Source organism: Vanellus vanellus (genome assembly GCF_965231255.1).
Source record: "Vanellus vanellus genome assembly, chromosome: 1".
NCBI lineage: Eukaryota > Metazoa > Chordata > Aves > Charadriiformes > Charadriidae > Vanellus > Vanellus vanellus.
Genome location: NC_138905.1, coordinates 23100140 through 23113275, shown reverse-complemented (window position 1 = coordinate 23113275; position 13136 = coordinate 23100140). Strand labels below are relative to the sequence as shown.

The window sequence follows — 13136 nt, the reverse complement described above, 5'->3', positions numbered from 1 at the left end:
GATAGGCGTGCTTAATGCTAAGCTACCTGGCAGATGCAGCATTTGAAAGTGAATTGCTTGGGCTCTGTAAGCACTTGAGCAAAGTGAAAGTGATGATGTGGTGGGTGATAACTTGGAGCAGCCTTTAAAAAGAAATCAGATGGAGAGAAATACGGGGAAGAACGATACAGAGGTTAAGAACCATAGTGAAAAATAAGGTCTTGCTTTCCTGTTTCCCTTCTCCTCCCCTTCTCCTCCCAGCTTCTTCTGCTGTGTCAATAGCAGTGGATGGCTTGGAGCAAGTGCTTTCAAAAGTCAGCCCCCTTCTCCCCACTCTGCTCCCAGAGCTTGGGCAGAGAGAGCAGGAGAAACCCTTTCCAGCTTCTTGGGAGACTTGGAAAGGAGCGTACCACCCCTGCCATGCTCACGCTGGTTCATCACAGGTGAACATCACTGGTAGATTCCTTATGGTACGTACCATATTGGGAGGAAAGCAGAAGCCTGTGGCAGTCACTTACCACGATCGCTAGCTTGTTTGCTTGTTTTAGCTTTTACCGCTCTCTTTGATTAAGAGTGCCAATTAGAAAATCTCTAAAATTAGTTTCTCTGCATTTTGAAGCTGGCTGTAAATGGAGCTGCTATTTATTTTTTTAAAATCCATTAAGTTTACATAAAACTGGCACAGACAGCAATCTCTAGGGCTTGTTTCTGCCCGCCAGAATTATGAAATAAATACTTTGTCATAAAAAAGCCATTCACTGAATATTAAATTACTCATGGGTACCAGTTAGTGAAACAGAGTGCCAGTAACTCAGCTCCAGTTAGGTAAGAATCTGTGGAAGAAGAAGGGAGTGGAAAGAGTGCTGAAAAGGTAAACCTCTGTATTAATATGTACAAGAAAACTACCCAATACTGGCATTTTCCTTAACTGAGTCAGACTGAACTCTCTGAATGTGAAAGAAAAGGCCAAACTCAGACTTTCAGTGTAACCTTGTAATTGCCAGATGTTTTAAATGAGAAGATAAGGTTGAAAAAAGAACGCTTACATCTCAGATTTTGCGCTCTTTGAAAGTAAAACATAGGAATGGACAAAAAGACGTATGTCCCGTTCTCCTCTTGCATCATTTCAGCAGCAAAACTAAAAGGCATGGCTGTGTGCTGGCTCCTTTTCCTGCGCACCGAAGAAAGACAAAATTGTTTATTCTCAGCACCAAAGGAAATCAAAACCAGAAGCCATATATTTACTGGGGGACTGAGACATGGGAGCTGATGATGCTCTTTTCCCTGCTGCTTCCTGTCATAACTATTTCCATTTTCTTTTGCGAATGTAGCGCATGGTGGAGGGTTATGTGTGGAGAAGTGCGGTAACCCGAAGTGCCCTGGCTCTCTCACGCTTGCAGACTTTCTGAAATGCCTTCTGGCTAAAAGTGCCACTGACGGTCGCATTTCCAGATGATTTCATCTCTGTGTTAGTGATATGGACCGGGGGATATTTTGTTTAAAAAATGATCTAGCCAGTCTCACGTTAGCCTTTGGAAAGTATCTGTTCTGCAGTAGCTGTTTCTTGAATTCAGAGTGTTGTTGATGCAGTGTCTGCCCTGCAGTGCCTGCTGTAATGTGGATTTCCAGAAGTAACATAACTGGAGGAACTGAAAAGCTCAATTTTTGTACGACTTGCTCATGATTCTGGATTATAACAGTGACCTATGTTACTTTGGAGAGAGATCAGAGAATATTGGAGGGGAAAAAAAAAGCAGGAAAAGTGTGTGAATTTGGACTTCGTTAAGGGAGAAATTACCAAACTCTGGTTCTGTATGGATTTTCTTAAAATCGAGCTGAGCTCTGATCATAATAATACGGGGTCAGGTAGTCTGCTGCCACAAGCAACAACAATGTTTCTGCCTTCTTGTGCCTTCTTCAGATCCCTTACGGTTTGCCTTATCTTGGTTCTCCAGGTGCATCGGCTACCTGTGCAGGACTGCCACAAATACTCAGACTGTGAGAAGTGTACTCAAGCGAGGGATCCGTACTGTGGCTGGTGTGTGAGAGAGGGCAGGTGAGTGCTGCCGGTGCTTTTTTGGGCGCAAGCTCAAATTTTGACACTTGCCGTGGGTTACTGCTCGGTGTAGTGACTTTTTGTCACTTTTTGCACTCAGCCTTACGCTCCTGATAGTGATTTGTCAGGCAGACATTGATATCAATCTGCTGTGCACACAATAAGTGCCCATTGGCTTCTGCGGATTTGATTAGTTTGGGAAAATATCTGCTTTTGTGCTGGTACTGAAAATCAGTGTACACGTTCTAACTGCATGTTTTATCACTCTCTGAACTGTACAGTCATATGTTCTCCCAGAAATTAAAAGCGCTCCCTATTTAGTATTCAGAAAATACAGCGTATATTTTAAGTAGAGCGGGAAAGTGTAAAACTGCATAAAAGAAAAGACTGTTCATGTCTGAAATAAAGTATATAGCTCAAACACTCTTTCTATATAAACGTGATCTATCAAGACATGTAGCTACGCTGAACCCTCACCTAACTGTAGGAGAGCAGAAAGTGGCATTTGGCTGACTATCTGCAGAGGTTAACTGAATTAATATTCAAACACATGTAAACTAGGACAGCACTGAACAGCTCTGGAATGTCTCTTCTTTGCACTCTTCATTGATTGGAGTGGCGAGAGGGAAGAGCAGTCCTGCAGCTCTCCTTTTGACTACTAAGTTAATTAACCCCTTGGCATGAGCGGTTGGGAATCCGTGATTCTAAGTACTTGCTGTTGGAACAAAGGGGCTATTTAATTATAGTATGCAGATGAATTTCAGGCTTCTAGCTTCCTGTCTGAAAATGTGAACTATCGCATTAAGTTACGTATCAGCCTGATGTGTAGCAGAATGTGGAGCACTGCAGAGAAACTTATGCAGTGCGTGCAGGTTTATGTAATATACTGTAACTCTTCCAGCCTGGGTTTCGGTTGCTGTGGAAGAAACCTGGGGATTTGGAACATACACCTCAAACTCTTCCTGGGCTGCTGGGAGTTGAAGGCCGTGTCATATATCATACAAAAGGCAATTTTCCTTAGATTTCCCTTCAGGTTTCTGATATGACCACTGACCTCAATATCTTAAAGTATTAATGGTCTCTGAGAACGGGCAAACATGAATTTTTGCATTTACTAGTATTTATTTCCAATAAGGAAAAAGTGTTTCATTTCTAATGTTTTTCTCGTCTGCAGCAAGTTCTGTCTCATGATCTCTCACAGCACTTAATAGTGTGTATAGGGATATGTTATATGAACGTAGACTCCATATGTAAATGACATCTTTAAGGGTAGGGTTGACAGAACCGTGCAGTAACTGCATTGTGTTAAGGCCCCTGATGGGTTAATAGTCTTCTGCTCCAGCAGCCAGAGATCCTACAGCATTTTCTCCTGAACTTTGCACAGAATGGAAAGAATACGCATGAGACTGTCCCCACACACACACTTCAACAAGCTTTTGTAGCCACATATGCAGCTTCTGCACTGCAGCATCTCTTCCTTCTGCCCTTCTTGTACACGAGCTGGGAAAATCTCCCAATATTTTTGGTGAGGCTGCACAACTGCTGTTGTCTTCCCATAATGGTACCAGTGCCCTGGCAGAGAGAGGTCCTAAATAGCGTCAGGAAGTAATGAGAACATTCACTACAAAAGTAACATTTCTGGTGCTACGGTTTCACGGGAGCTCTCCATAAGCCTGTGTGCCCCCAGCAATACTCCTCTATTGCGTTTGTACTCTCATGTGTTGGGTGTCTCTCTACAGATCTCTGCCTCTTGATCTACAGAAAAACTAGACTGTTCCCACTCATTCAGGAGTTTGTTATATATTACAGTGAGGGTTAATCACCCTGATTTCAGGTGATCAACAGTGGCTCCATTGCCTGATGGCTCCTGCGCTAAATATTACTGCCTCTGTATTGGGTTTGGGTTGTCTAATCCAAGGTGGTGTCCAAAATATTGTAGGTATATGTTTCCCCACTTGCTTTTGACATCTCAAACCATCAATACTTATTCCTCCACTTATTCTGTTAAAAGTTCTCTTGGACTTAATGATCTTAAAGGTCCCTTCCAACCTAGACAATTCTATGACTCCATGAATAGTCAATATTAAAGCGAATTCCCAGTCATCTTGTGTTGTAATTTCAGTCCCTAATCCTGAAATTGTTGAGTAGTTCAGAGAAAGCAGAGTCCAGCTGTAATACTGCTTTGCTTTGGTTTTTGTTCCTGTTTTGTCAGGTGCACAAAGAAGGCAGACTGTGGAACAGCTGATAAGGAGAACCACTGGCTGTGGAGTCCAAGCGGCACGTGCATGACTATCGTTAGTGCAGACCCTCTAAATATGAGTCGCAGAGCCCCTGCAAAGGTATGACGAGAAAGTGCTTTCCCTACATGTTCTTAAAGCACATTGATGTGTCTACCAGGAAGATAATTATCTGCATTTCTTTATGCACAGTAGTGATGAGGAATAGGATAGCGTTTTGGGTATCTCGGTCTCCGGCATTTCTCACATTGCTCTTTCATGCCTGCTGTTTTTGGAGGTTGCAGTTTATGTTACATTCTATGATTCTATGATTCTATGTTTTCTTCTAAGAAATCCTCTTTTTGACCTTCTCTGTAAACCAAAATGATGCACTAATATGGATGATAAAGCACTTACACTTATCTGAATATTATGAAAGTGTTGCACAATGTTGTATAACCCATAAAAAGTAATTGATAGGGGATATTTCATGCTGCCCTTTCAGCTTACTTGAGCATAAACTTAAATAAGCAGCGAAGCCATAAGCTGTTGCCTTAAAATCAGCAGTAGATTTGCCTACACAGCGAAGTCTGGGCGCATGGAGAAGGTAAATTCAGGATGCAAAATGACTCTGTGGCAACAAAACTGAGTGTTCAGACTGTGACCAGGGTGTCATAGCTTGCTCTAACCCCTAATGGAGCATTCCAGTACAGACTGAGGGTTTCCTGGGGCTGCTCAGCAAGTAAAATCAGTAAAATGGCTTTTTATCTCTCTTAATCAGAAAAAAAGAGACTTTAATTTAAGTCAGTTTAATTCCGTTCTTAAATGATGTAAACAACATTGTGTTAAGGCCATTTCTATGTTGAATAAAAAAGATAGTAGAGTGTAACTAATCCACTTAAAATCCACACCTTCTCTTAGTTCAGATCTTGTCAACTTGTATTGACAAGTCTCTGGTGTCTCACATCAGCATTTGAGGCCAAAATACCTAAAAAACAAAACCAAAACCAACTTCAAATGAGTGTTTACATGCTGCCTGTACCATTGCTAATGCCACTGTCTCCTCATGATTACTTTACTCACGAAAAACCCTTGCAACTCATAACATAGTGGACCAGTTTCACTGTAAAACGGATGATTGTAATTTCTACTGGTAATACAAAATGAAAAAATGACAGCATCCAAAATTTCATTTCCATTTTTTCTTCTTTCCTTGCTAAGTTTTCCCATTTTATTTTGCTTTTAGTTTCTCACATGCATTCTGTATTGATAATTTCCTCAAGGAGGTTAAGATCTCACCATCACTCTTTCACAAATCTTTTTTCAGCAGTAATGATAGACCTCAGTGGGTTTCTTGCATGTACATTGAGTCTTGAGGAAGCTTTTTTTCTGTTCAGCCCTTTCAAACTCCAGCTTTTCCAGCTCATCCAGCCTTGGTTTCATTGTTCACTAGTAACACCTAAGGTTAATGTAAATTTAATTAAGTTTGTCAGGATTTAAGTGTTAACCACTTTGTTTGCTATTGCTAAGCTGGGTGCTGAGAACAAGAATAAAAGGCTCTGGGTGTGTCTGTACAGACATTTGTGTTCTAATCTAATGCATCGACAGGACAAGAGGTTTTGTACCAGTCTAATTCAATATACACCCAGCCTGGAAAAAATGGTACAGGTATAAGAAGAAAATATTAGCAGATGGGAAGAAACAAGAATTGAAAAGGAGAACCATCTTCTGTGATACTAGCCAAAATGTCATCACTGGAAAAAAAAAAGAGCAGTTGAAATTCTCTGGCCATAAATCTTACTGGGTGTTGGTTCGCTTCTATAAAATATTTACCCTTTTTAAATTTTATTTCCAGGTGGAACTGACTGTCAGTCCATTGCCAACTCTGACTGAGAGTGACAAGGTTTTGTGTACATTTGGTGAAACAACTCATGATGCGCAATTAAAAGAAGGAGTGATTATCTGTGATCCGCCCGATATAATTCCTCCAACACCAAAAGGTCAAGGTAAAGAAATATTGCTGCCCTCCGTGTATAACATGAGGAAAGAACATAGCCTGCTGCTTCTAATGTGATGCTCTTATATGAGCTGCATACAAGGGTTTTTTCCTCTTCCAGACCCTTTCCCCATATAGTCTATTGCTGAACTTAGTTTATTCAAACATTTAAAAAAAAAAAAAGTTTTGCTCAAACCTTTTCCATTGCTGTATTTACAAGCTGTAGCATTCCAAGTGTTTCTACCAGGAACCTGAAACAAGAGCTTGGCAGAGGTATAGACACGGAGCCAGAGAGGTGTTACTCTGTGTCCCAAACAAACAGAACCCATCTTCTCTAATCTTACCCTAATCACTCTGAGCTGTGGGGCCAGAAGAGCCACACATGCACTTCAGTTGTGAAGTATTTAATCTCTGATGTCTTAGTTTTGCTCTAGTGAGCTGTAGTTCAGTGGCTTGTTTTCTGGTCCATGTCACAAGGCTGTCCTTTCTCTCATAAAGCCTTCTGCCTCTTCTGCTATGTGCCCTCCAGCGTCTGCAATAGTAAGTCCAGTGGAAAAATATGTGATCGTATAATTAAAGGCTGTATCGTTGTTCTGAACCACTGATTATATGCTTAAGGTCTGTTGCCAACCATAATTCTTGTGCTATTTCCTAGATAGTGCTTTGTTCATGCTTTTAAGTTCATACATCTTGATGCGTAAACACATGGAATAAAACTGGTTACACGGCACTGATTATTATGTACCGAGTTTAAAGAAACAAAAAGAAAGAAAAAAAAAAAAACCAACCAAAAAACAGGAGCTCTTGCAGCTTGCAGAGGTACCCCTGAGGATAACCCTTTTGTATGTATCACAACAGCCATGAACTGTGGGAACAGTACTTCGAAGCACTTTTTAAGATGCATTTCAATTCTCTTAAGGCTGAAATAGATCACAATCCAGTTTCAGTTGCAGGAAGAGTAATAATGTTAAAATCCCACTCAAGTTTTAAACTAACTGGGGTGTGTCACAGTATCAGATTATGCTAAGTGTTCAAGCAGCACTTCCTTATTTAGCGCCAGTTCACATTCCCTAAATATTTTGTAAAGCAGGACATAAAGCGGCCGGGTTGATAAACATGACAGCTTGACGTCTTCCAGCATAAAACGTGAGATGAGAAGCCTGTCAGGGATGGCATTTGAGTAACCAAGTCACCTGGAAATAATACACCTCTCTGAGTTTGTCGCACAGGAAAGGATGTTCAAAAGTCATATAAAGATGCTCAGAAGCTTGGCAGACACTTCAGTGGAAGGCAGACGGTTATTAGCATGGGCAGCGGTTCCTGGCAGCATGTGACAAAAAGTCCCAAGCCATCCAGTTACTATTAAGAAACCCTATTGAGTTCGGAAAAGTCTGGGTTACTTTAGTTGTGGTCGGTTCCAAAGGGAATAAGTCATTTCTAGACAGGAAGGATGCTTTTTCGCAGTCCCGTTGTTAGGAAATCCCCTGGCATTCCTACCAGTCTGAAATATTCAAGGGGACCCAGTGCAAGCAAAGGTGACTTCCAGCCAAGCAGCTTCTTCAAAGAAGCCACTCAAGGAAAGCAGAGTTTGAAATTGCCCAACAGCTTGTGAAATAGCTTGTGACCAGGGCTTAATGATTTCTGCAAAAGGTATTTCAAACAGCTTCGCTGAGGAAAGCACCCATTTCTGAAGATAGATTTTCCACTCTTAGTTCAATAATGATCCAGACAAGAAGTACATTTGTGGAGAAATCATGTACAGCAAACTGAAGATCACAAGTGCCTGTGGTAACTTAGCGTTGCAGGCACTGTTGGACATTAACCACAAAGATCATTTGCTTTAATTCACATGACGATGACAGTTTTAATCCACAACTGAAACAAGTAATTTTACATGCAGGCATATCCATATTTAAGAAAATGTTTTATTTAAAATGACTGTTCTCGTGCCAATTTTCATCTGTGTTCAATTTTGTCCTTATTCAGTTTTCCTTGTTCTTCTAGACTCTTTAAAATTCTAGCATGATGATAGCACCGCTGAGAAACACTTCCGTACAACAAAGCTGTTCTATAATTTTGCTTCTTCCCTTTAACCCATCTCTGCTTTTCTTCTGACAACCATGTGCTGAAAAATTTGCAAAGCTTAAAACGACAAAACAGAGCTTATAGATCTGAAGTATAATAGGTCATGAGATCCAGAGTGTCAACAGTATAAGTAAATATAATAGAAATAATAGAAGTTTTATCATTGTATCATTCGGTTCAAGAGCTAAAGAAGTCAACAGCCACTTAGATTTTTTTTTTTCTTTTGCGATAGATCATGTTTCAGTTCCACTTCAGTTAACCTTTGGAGAGAACAAGATATTTTTTGCGTCACATACTTACCCTTTTTATGACTGTGAAGAAGCAATGAATCTTTTTGAAAATCAGCCGTAAGTATTTCAGCTTCTTAACTTAGGTGTTTAGATCTGTAGCTTGGTGTTTCAGGTAACTGGCAGCTGAGTTATTCAAGTGTTTTATAATTAAGCCTTTGGCACCCAATTTGCCAGTATCCAAATCCTTTTCCTTACATTTTAATGGATTTGAAAAATGGTTGAAGGGCACCAGGTGAGCCGGTAACATAAACCACATGGAATGGGAATATTCATGACACGTATAATTAAAGGCCAGTTCATTGGATTGCCATAGCAGGTGAGCTCCGTAGACATCTGCTTACCTACTTGTTCCCTGAAACGTTAGATTTGTGCTTTGGGTTGCAGTGCGTTCAACTAGGGCGATCAAAGCTGACTCCGCTCCCATCATCCGCCCTGCTCGAGATGTTGCTGCCCCAAGGCAGGCATAGCCAACCCAAACCCCACTTTGTTCCATCTTATGTATGAAGGTTGATCAAGATAATTTCCAGTCCTCTCAGACTTGATCTCAAAGTTTGTGCTGTGGATTTCTGATCCTTGTTCAAATATTTAAGGGAGAAACTAGCTTTTGGGGGTTCTTGAACTGTTCTCACTATGAAGTATTCAGCTTAATATAGTAAGGACACTGTAACAGATTGATCTACCCTCAGTGAATAAAGATGGAATTTCATTTACTTTTTTTGTCAATGGGGGAAAAAGCCTGACAGTTTGTCATGACTACCATGTTATATTTGTAGATGCTATTCCTGTGCAAGCAATAGATGGAATTGCCAGTGGGACTGGAAGAGACATATCTGCGAAGAGTCCTCTTCAGTACAGGATGTGATTAAACAAAATATGGTAATGTTTAAAAATAAGTTTATTAGGTTTTTATTAGAACACTTCAATATTTTCTTTGCATTTTCTCTCATATCAGTTGGCTGAATGAGGGATTTAAAAATTATTCTAAAGTTAACTCCAGAAGTGTAAAATATTTTTTTTTAGTGACAGTGTGGGGGTGGAAGTTTAAGGGTGTGATTGAGGAGGGGCAGTGAGACTGAATAACTCCTGAAAGGATATTTTTGTTCCTTTTACTATTTTGCTTCAATGGGAGGAACGAGATTTCAAGGCTGGGAAAGATAATCACCCACAGCTTTGACATATGCTGCAGTCATTTTTAGCATGTCTAATTTGAAAGGGTGTAATCAAATCTGTCACTGTATTTTAAGCATGAAGTTCTTCGGAACAATCATTCCATTGTCCAAAGGCCATCGGAGCTTGTTGTGATAAGACTTTTTATTTGGAATAACATGTAAAACGTTTCTCTCCCCAGGAAGAAGTATGTCCTCAGTTTCTAAACCCTAACCCTCCAATAATACCTATGGAGTACCGAACAACGGTGTATTTTGAGGGAAGGCATCTAGATTATTATCAGGTAAGCAGATTAATTCAAAGCCAGCTGTCATTTGAATTCCACTTAAACTGCAACCACACCCCTAAACCAAAGTGTTAGTTTGTGTTCCTTGGAGATCCTGCTCGTAATTGTTCTTAAAGAAGGAAAAGAGCTACACATTCAAGTTTGATGTATTATTCTGTGGTAAAGTCATCACCAAGGCAGAATCAGAGCTAGAAAAAATATTTTAAGTACTAGATGTGGGTTTGGGTTTTTGGTTTTTTTTTTTTTTCAGAGAATGTAAGTTGGACCTACTGAAACACTTGACAATTATTTTTCATCTAATGAAATGAGAAGAGAGTTAGTAATTGTGAATGTTTCGTATCTTTCTTTGTAATTAAATACTTGGGTTTCGTTCTAGAATGGCATCGCTTGGTGCGCTTAAATTAGTTTACACTTTTCAAACAAAAAACCAGACTCAGAAATTAAATAGTTTTTAGTTTGGATAAAACGATATTTTGGGGTTTTTTTTTGTGCCTGTGTGACCATCAAACCAGAAGATCGTGTATTTTCTCTGCTGTAGCAAAGGCTTCTCTTTCTCAGTACTTGCTTCCAGAAAGTAAAATTACAAAGCTTCTAAGAAGCCAGAATTTGACTCCAAGCTTTTAATTGTTTTATAACCTAGACAATGCATAAAATGTTATTGTTAGTTTGATAAAAATGAAGCTTAAAAACCATCTTAGCTCTTAGTTTTGTTCTTAGTTTCTATTGTTTGTTTCTGTGTTGTATTGCGTAAATGCGAATTAATGATAGATACACAGGAGATTGCATCGATTGCTTTAGCTACCAGCCATCTATCAAGGGAAAGAAGGCTCTTGTTTTTTGAGTTGTTTTTTTTTCCCCTTTGCCAAATTGAAGTACTGTGTAGCTTACAAAGTCCTTCTATCACCTCTGCTATGGCTGCCAAGGGATGGGAAAGGGTAAACAGGTCTGGAGACCAGCAACGTGAGAAGGGTATTCAGAGAAGGATAAAAAGCAACCCACAAGCACTACAATCATATGAAGACCATGCTGTGTATCACTACACTGTACATATATCAAGACCATGCTATACAAACATATGTTCAAAAATAAACATTTTTGCTTGAAGACCTTAAAATATGCATAACCAAAAAAAAGAGCAATTTGATGAATTTGATCTGTTCTCCGAGATGCCAGGACTGATCCCTGGTAGGATGTGTGGCTGTGTGCAAGATGTGGGACACAGCACTCGACCTAAAGGCCACAGTTCTCTTTGCTGAAAATGGAAAAGTATTCCAGAGAATTTACTCACATTTCTTTTGTTTAGCATTGTGAAGAGCTGTTTTTCTGCACAAATCTTTCCCTGCTCCCTTGGTATAAGTGGAAGAGCCTGTTCTCTCTCGAGAACAAATTCAGGGCAGATGCATAATCTCGATGTGCTGAATTTGACTTTTAGAGCACTCTTTTCCTCCAAGGAGGAGAAACAGCAGCAGGAACCCAAAAACTCCTTCATCTAGTTTATCGTTCTGTCAATAAGCACTTAATTTTTTCTGAACTCCAAGTAGAAAAAAAGGAATGAAAATGCTTCTGCCCTTTTTTTTTCTGTGAGGTATCAATTACATTTAACGAAGGCAGACGCGTCCTGTGGATTGAATGCTTTGTCACGGGTAGAAGTGTTTAACAGTTTGCCTACAGACCAGACGTAATATGCATTTATTTAACTTGGAACTGGGAAGGGTTACATGGAATTCAAGTCTCTGGAAGAAGTAAGATGAATGCATAGGCCCTAGGCTGGAAAGATGCTGGAGAGCAATGAGTGCCACATGATGTCAGAATAATTTTTCTGAGGTGAGAGCCATGTGGGAACATCATGTCTCTCATCAGAGCAGTCCCATATATCCTGGTACAGAGGTGCATTTTTAAGCCAAAATAATAATGTCTTCAGTGCCAGAACTTAAATAAGCACACACAGTGACTACAGCTGTATACACAGACCTCTGAGTATATGTGAAAACAGACAAATAAGGCATGAAATAGCCGTACAGGCAATTCGTGTAGGCACTAGTGCCTGTGGGGTCATGCTATCTGAAGCAATAACTGGTTACTGGAAGTTCATTTGAGTAAGGGCATAACTTAGACTCAGCCTTTGGTAAACATCTCACAGAGGGCAGGGTAGCTCAGGAGAAGCCATGGATGGATATTCTGTAGGGGTTGGCCCACAACCCAAAGGCAAAATAGCATGTAGCTTCTCACGTGGAATGGTTTTGCCAGAGGATATGCTGGGCATTACAGTGTGTTTGGAGTCATGCAGCTATAAGCACATTTAAGGTCTTTATTGATTAAAACATTGGTATGTATCCATTTTTCCTCCTATTTTCTTTGCCTAAATTCTTGCTTAGAAAAGGTTGATCAGCAAGAATGAATGTTATGTTGTCACTTTGAACTACCAGCTCTGTTATCTTGATTTAATCTGTGCTTTGCTTTAAAGGGTGATGCACAATCTACCTAATCATGGGTCATTAAGTGCACTAGCCAATATCATACATATATGCATCCCTGTTTCTAGGTGGAGATTAGCAATGAAGGTTTTGGTTTGCCTAGTGAGTAGGAGATGTGAACAGCTTCTCAAACTGCTATTGTAGAACTGAGGGTGGAAGAATAAGCTCACACTTTTTGTATGCACCTCCTAACTTGCAAACACTTACAGTACAATGAATAAATCTCGTGAGGGCTTCCGCTGGAGGGAAATAGACTGAAAGAGGAGAAGCTGTTGGCTGTTTTTCTGTCACTCTTTCCTCTGAAAGAGTTTCAGTAGGAAGGAGAAATAAATCCAAGCTGTCATCATTCTCTTGGGAATAGCCTCGTCCAGAGTAAGCGGGTGAGAGGAAAGTTTCGTACTGATCAGTCATATTGCATGCAACTTCTGAGAGGCATTCTCCAGCTGAGTCCTTGAAAGATTGGCACAGTAGAAGAGACAGATGTACCAGCATAAAGATAAGCTTATTAGCCCTCCAAAGATTTTCGTTAAAAGTAATTTCCCATTTGGCTTTGTCTTTGTCATGTGTATCTGATGTGTAACGCACTT

At 40.1% G+C, this 13136-nt stretch overlaps 1 protein-coding gene across 1 annotated transcript in view; it reads left to right on the top strand.

Moving 5' to 3' along the window:
- Window positions 1-13136, top strand: part of PLXNB2 (plexin B2) — a 176850-nt gene that overhangs the window by 102628 nt on the left and 61086 nt on the right. The window contains exons 6-11 of the mRNA XM_082498674.1: window positions 1935-2035; window positions 4248-4374; window positions 6107-6257; window positions 8565-8679; window positions 9396-9498; window positions 9971-10072. Of these exons, the coding sequence (XP_082354800.1) occupies window positions 1935-2035; window positions 4248-4374; window positions 6107-6257; window positions 8565-8679; window positions 9396-9498; window positions 9971-10072 (699 nt within the window). The remainder of the gene's footprint in view (window positions 1-1934; window positions 2036-4247; window positions 4375-6106; window positions 6258-8564; window positions 8680-9395; window positions 9499-9970; window positions 10073-13136) is intronic.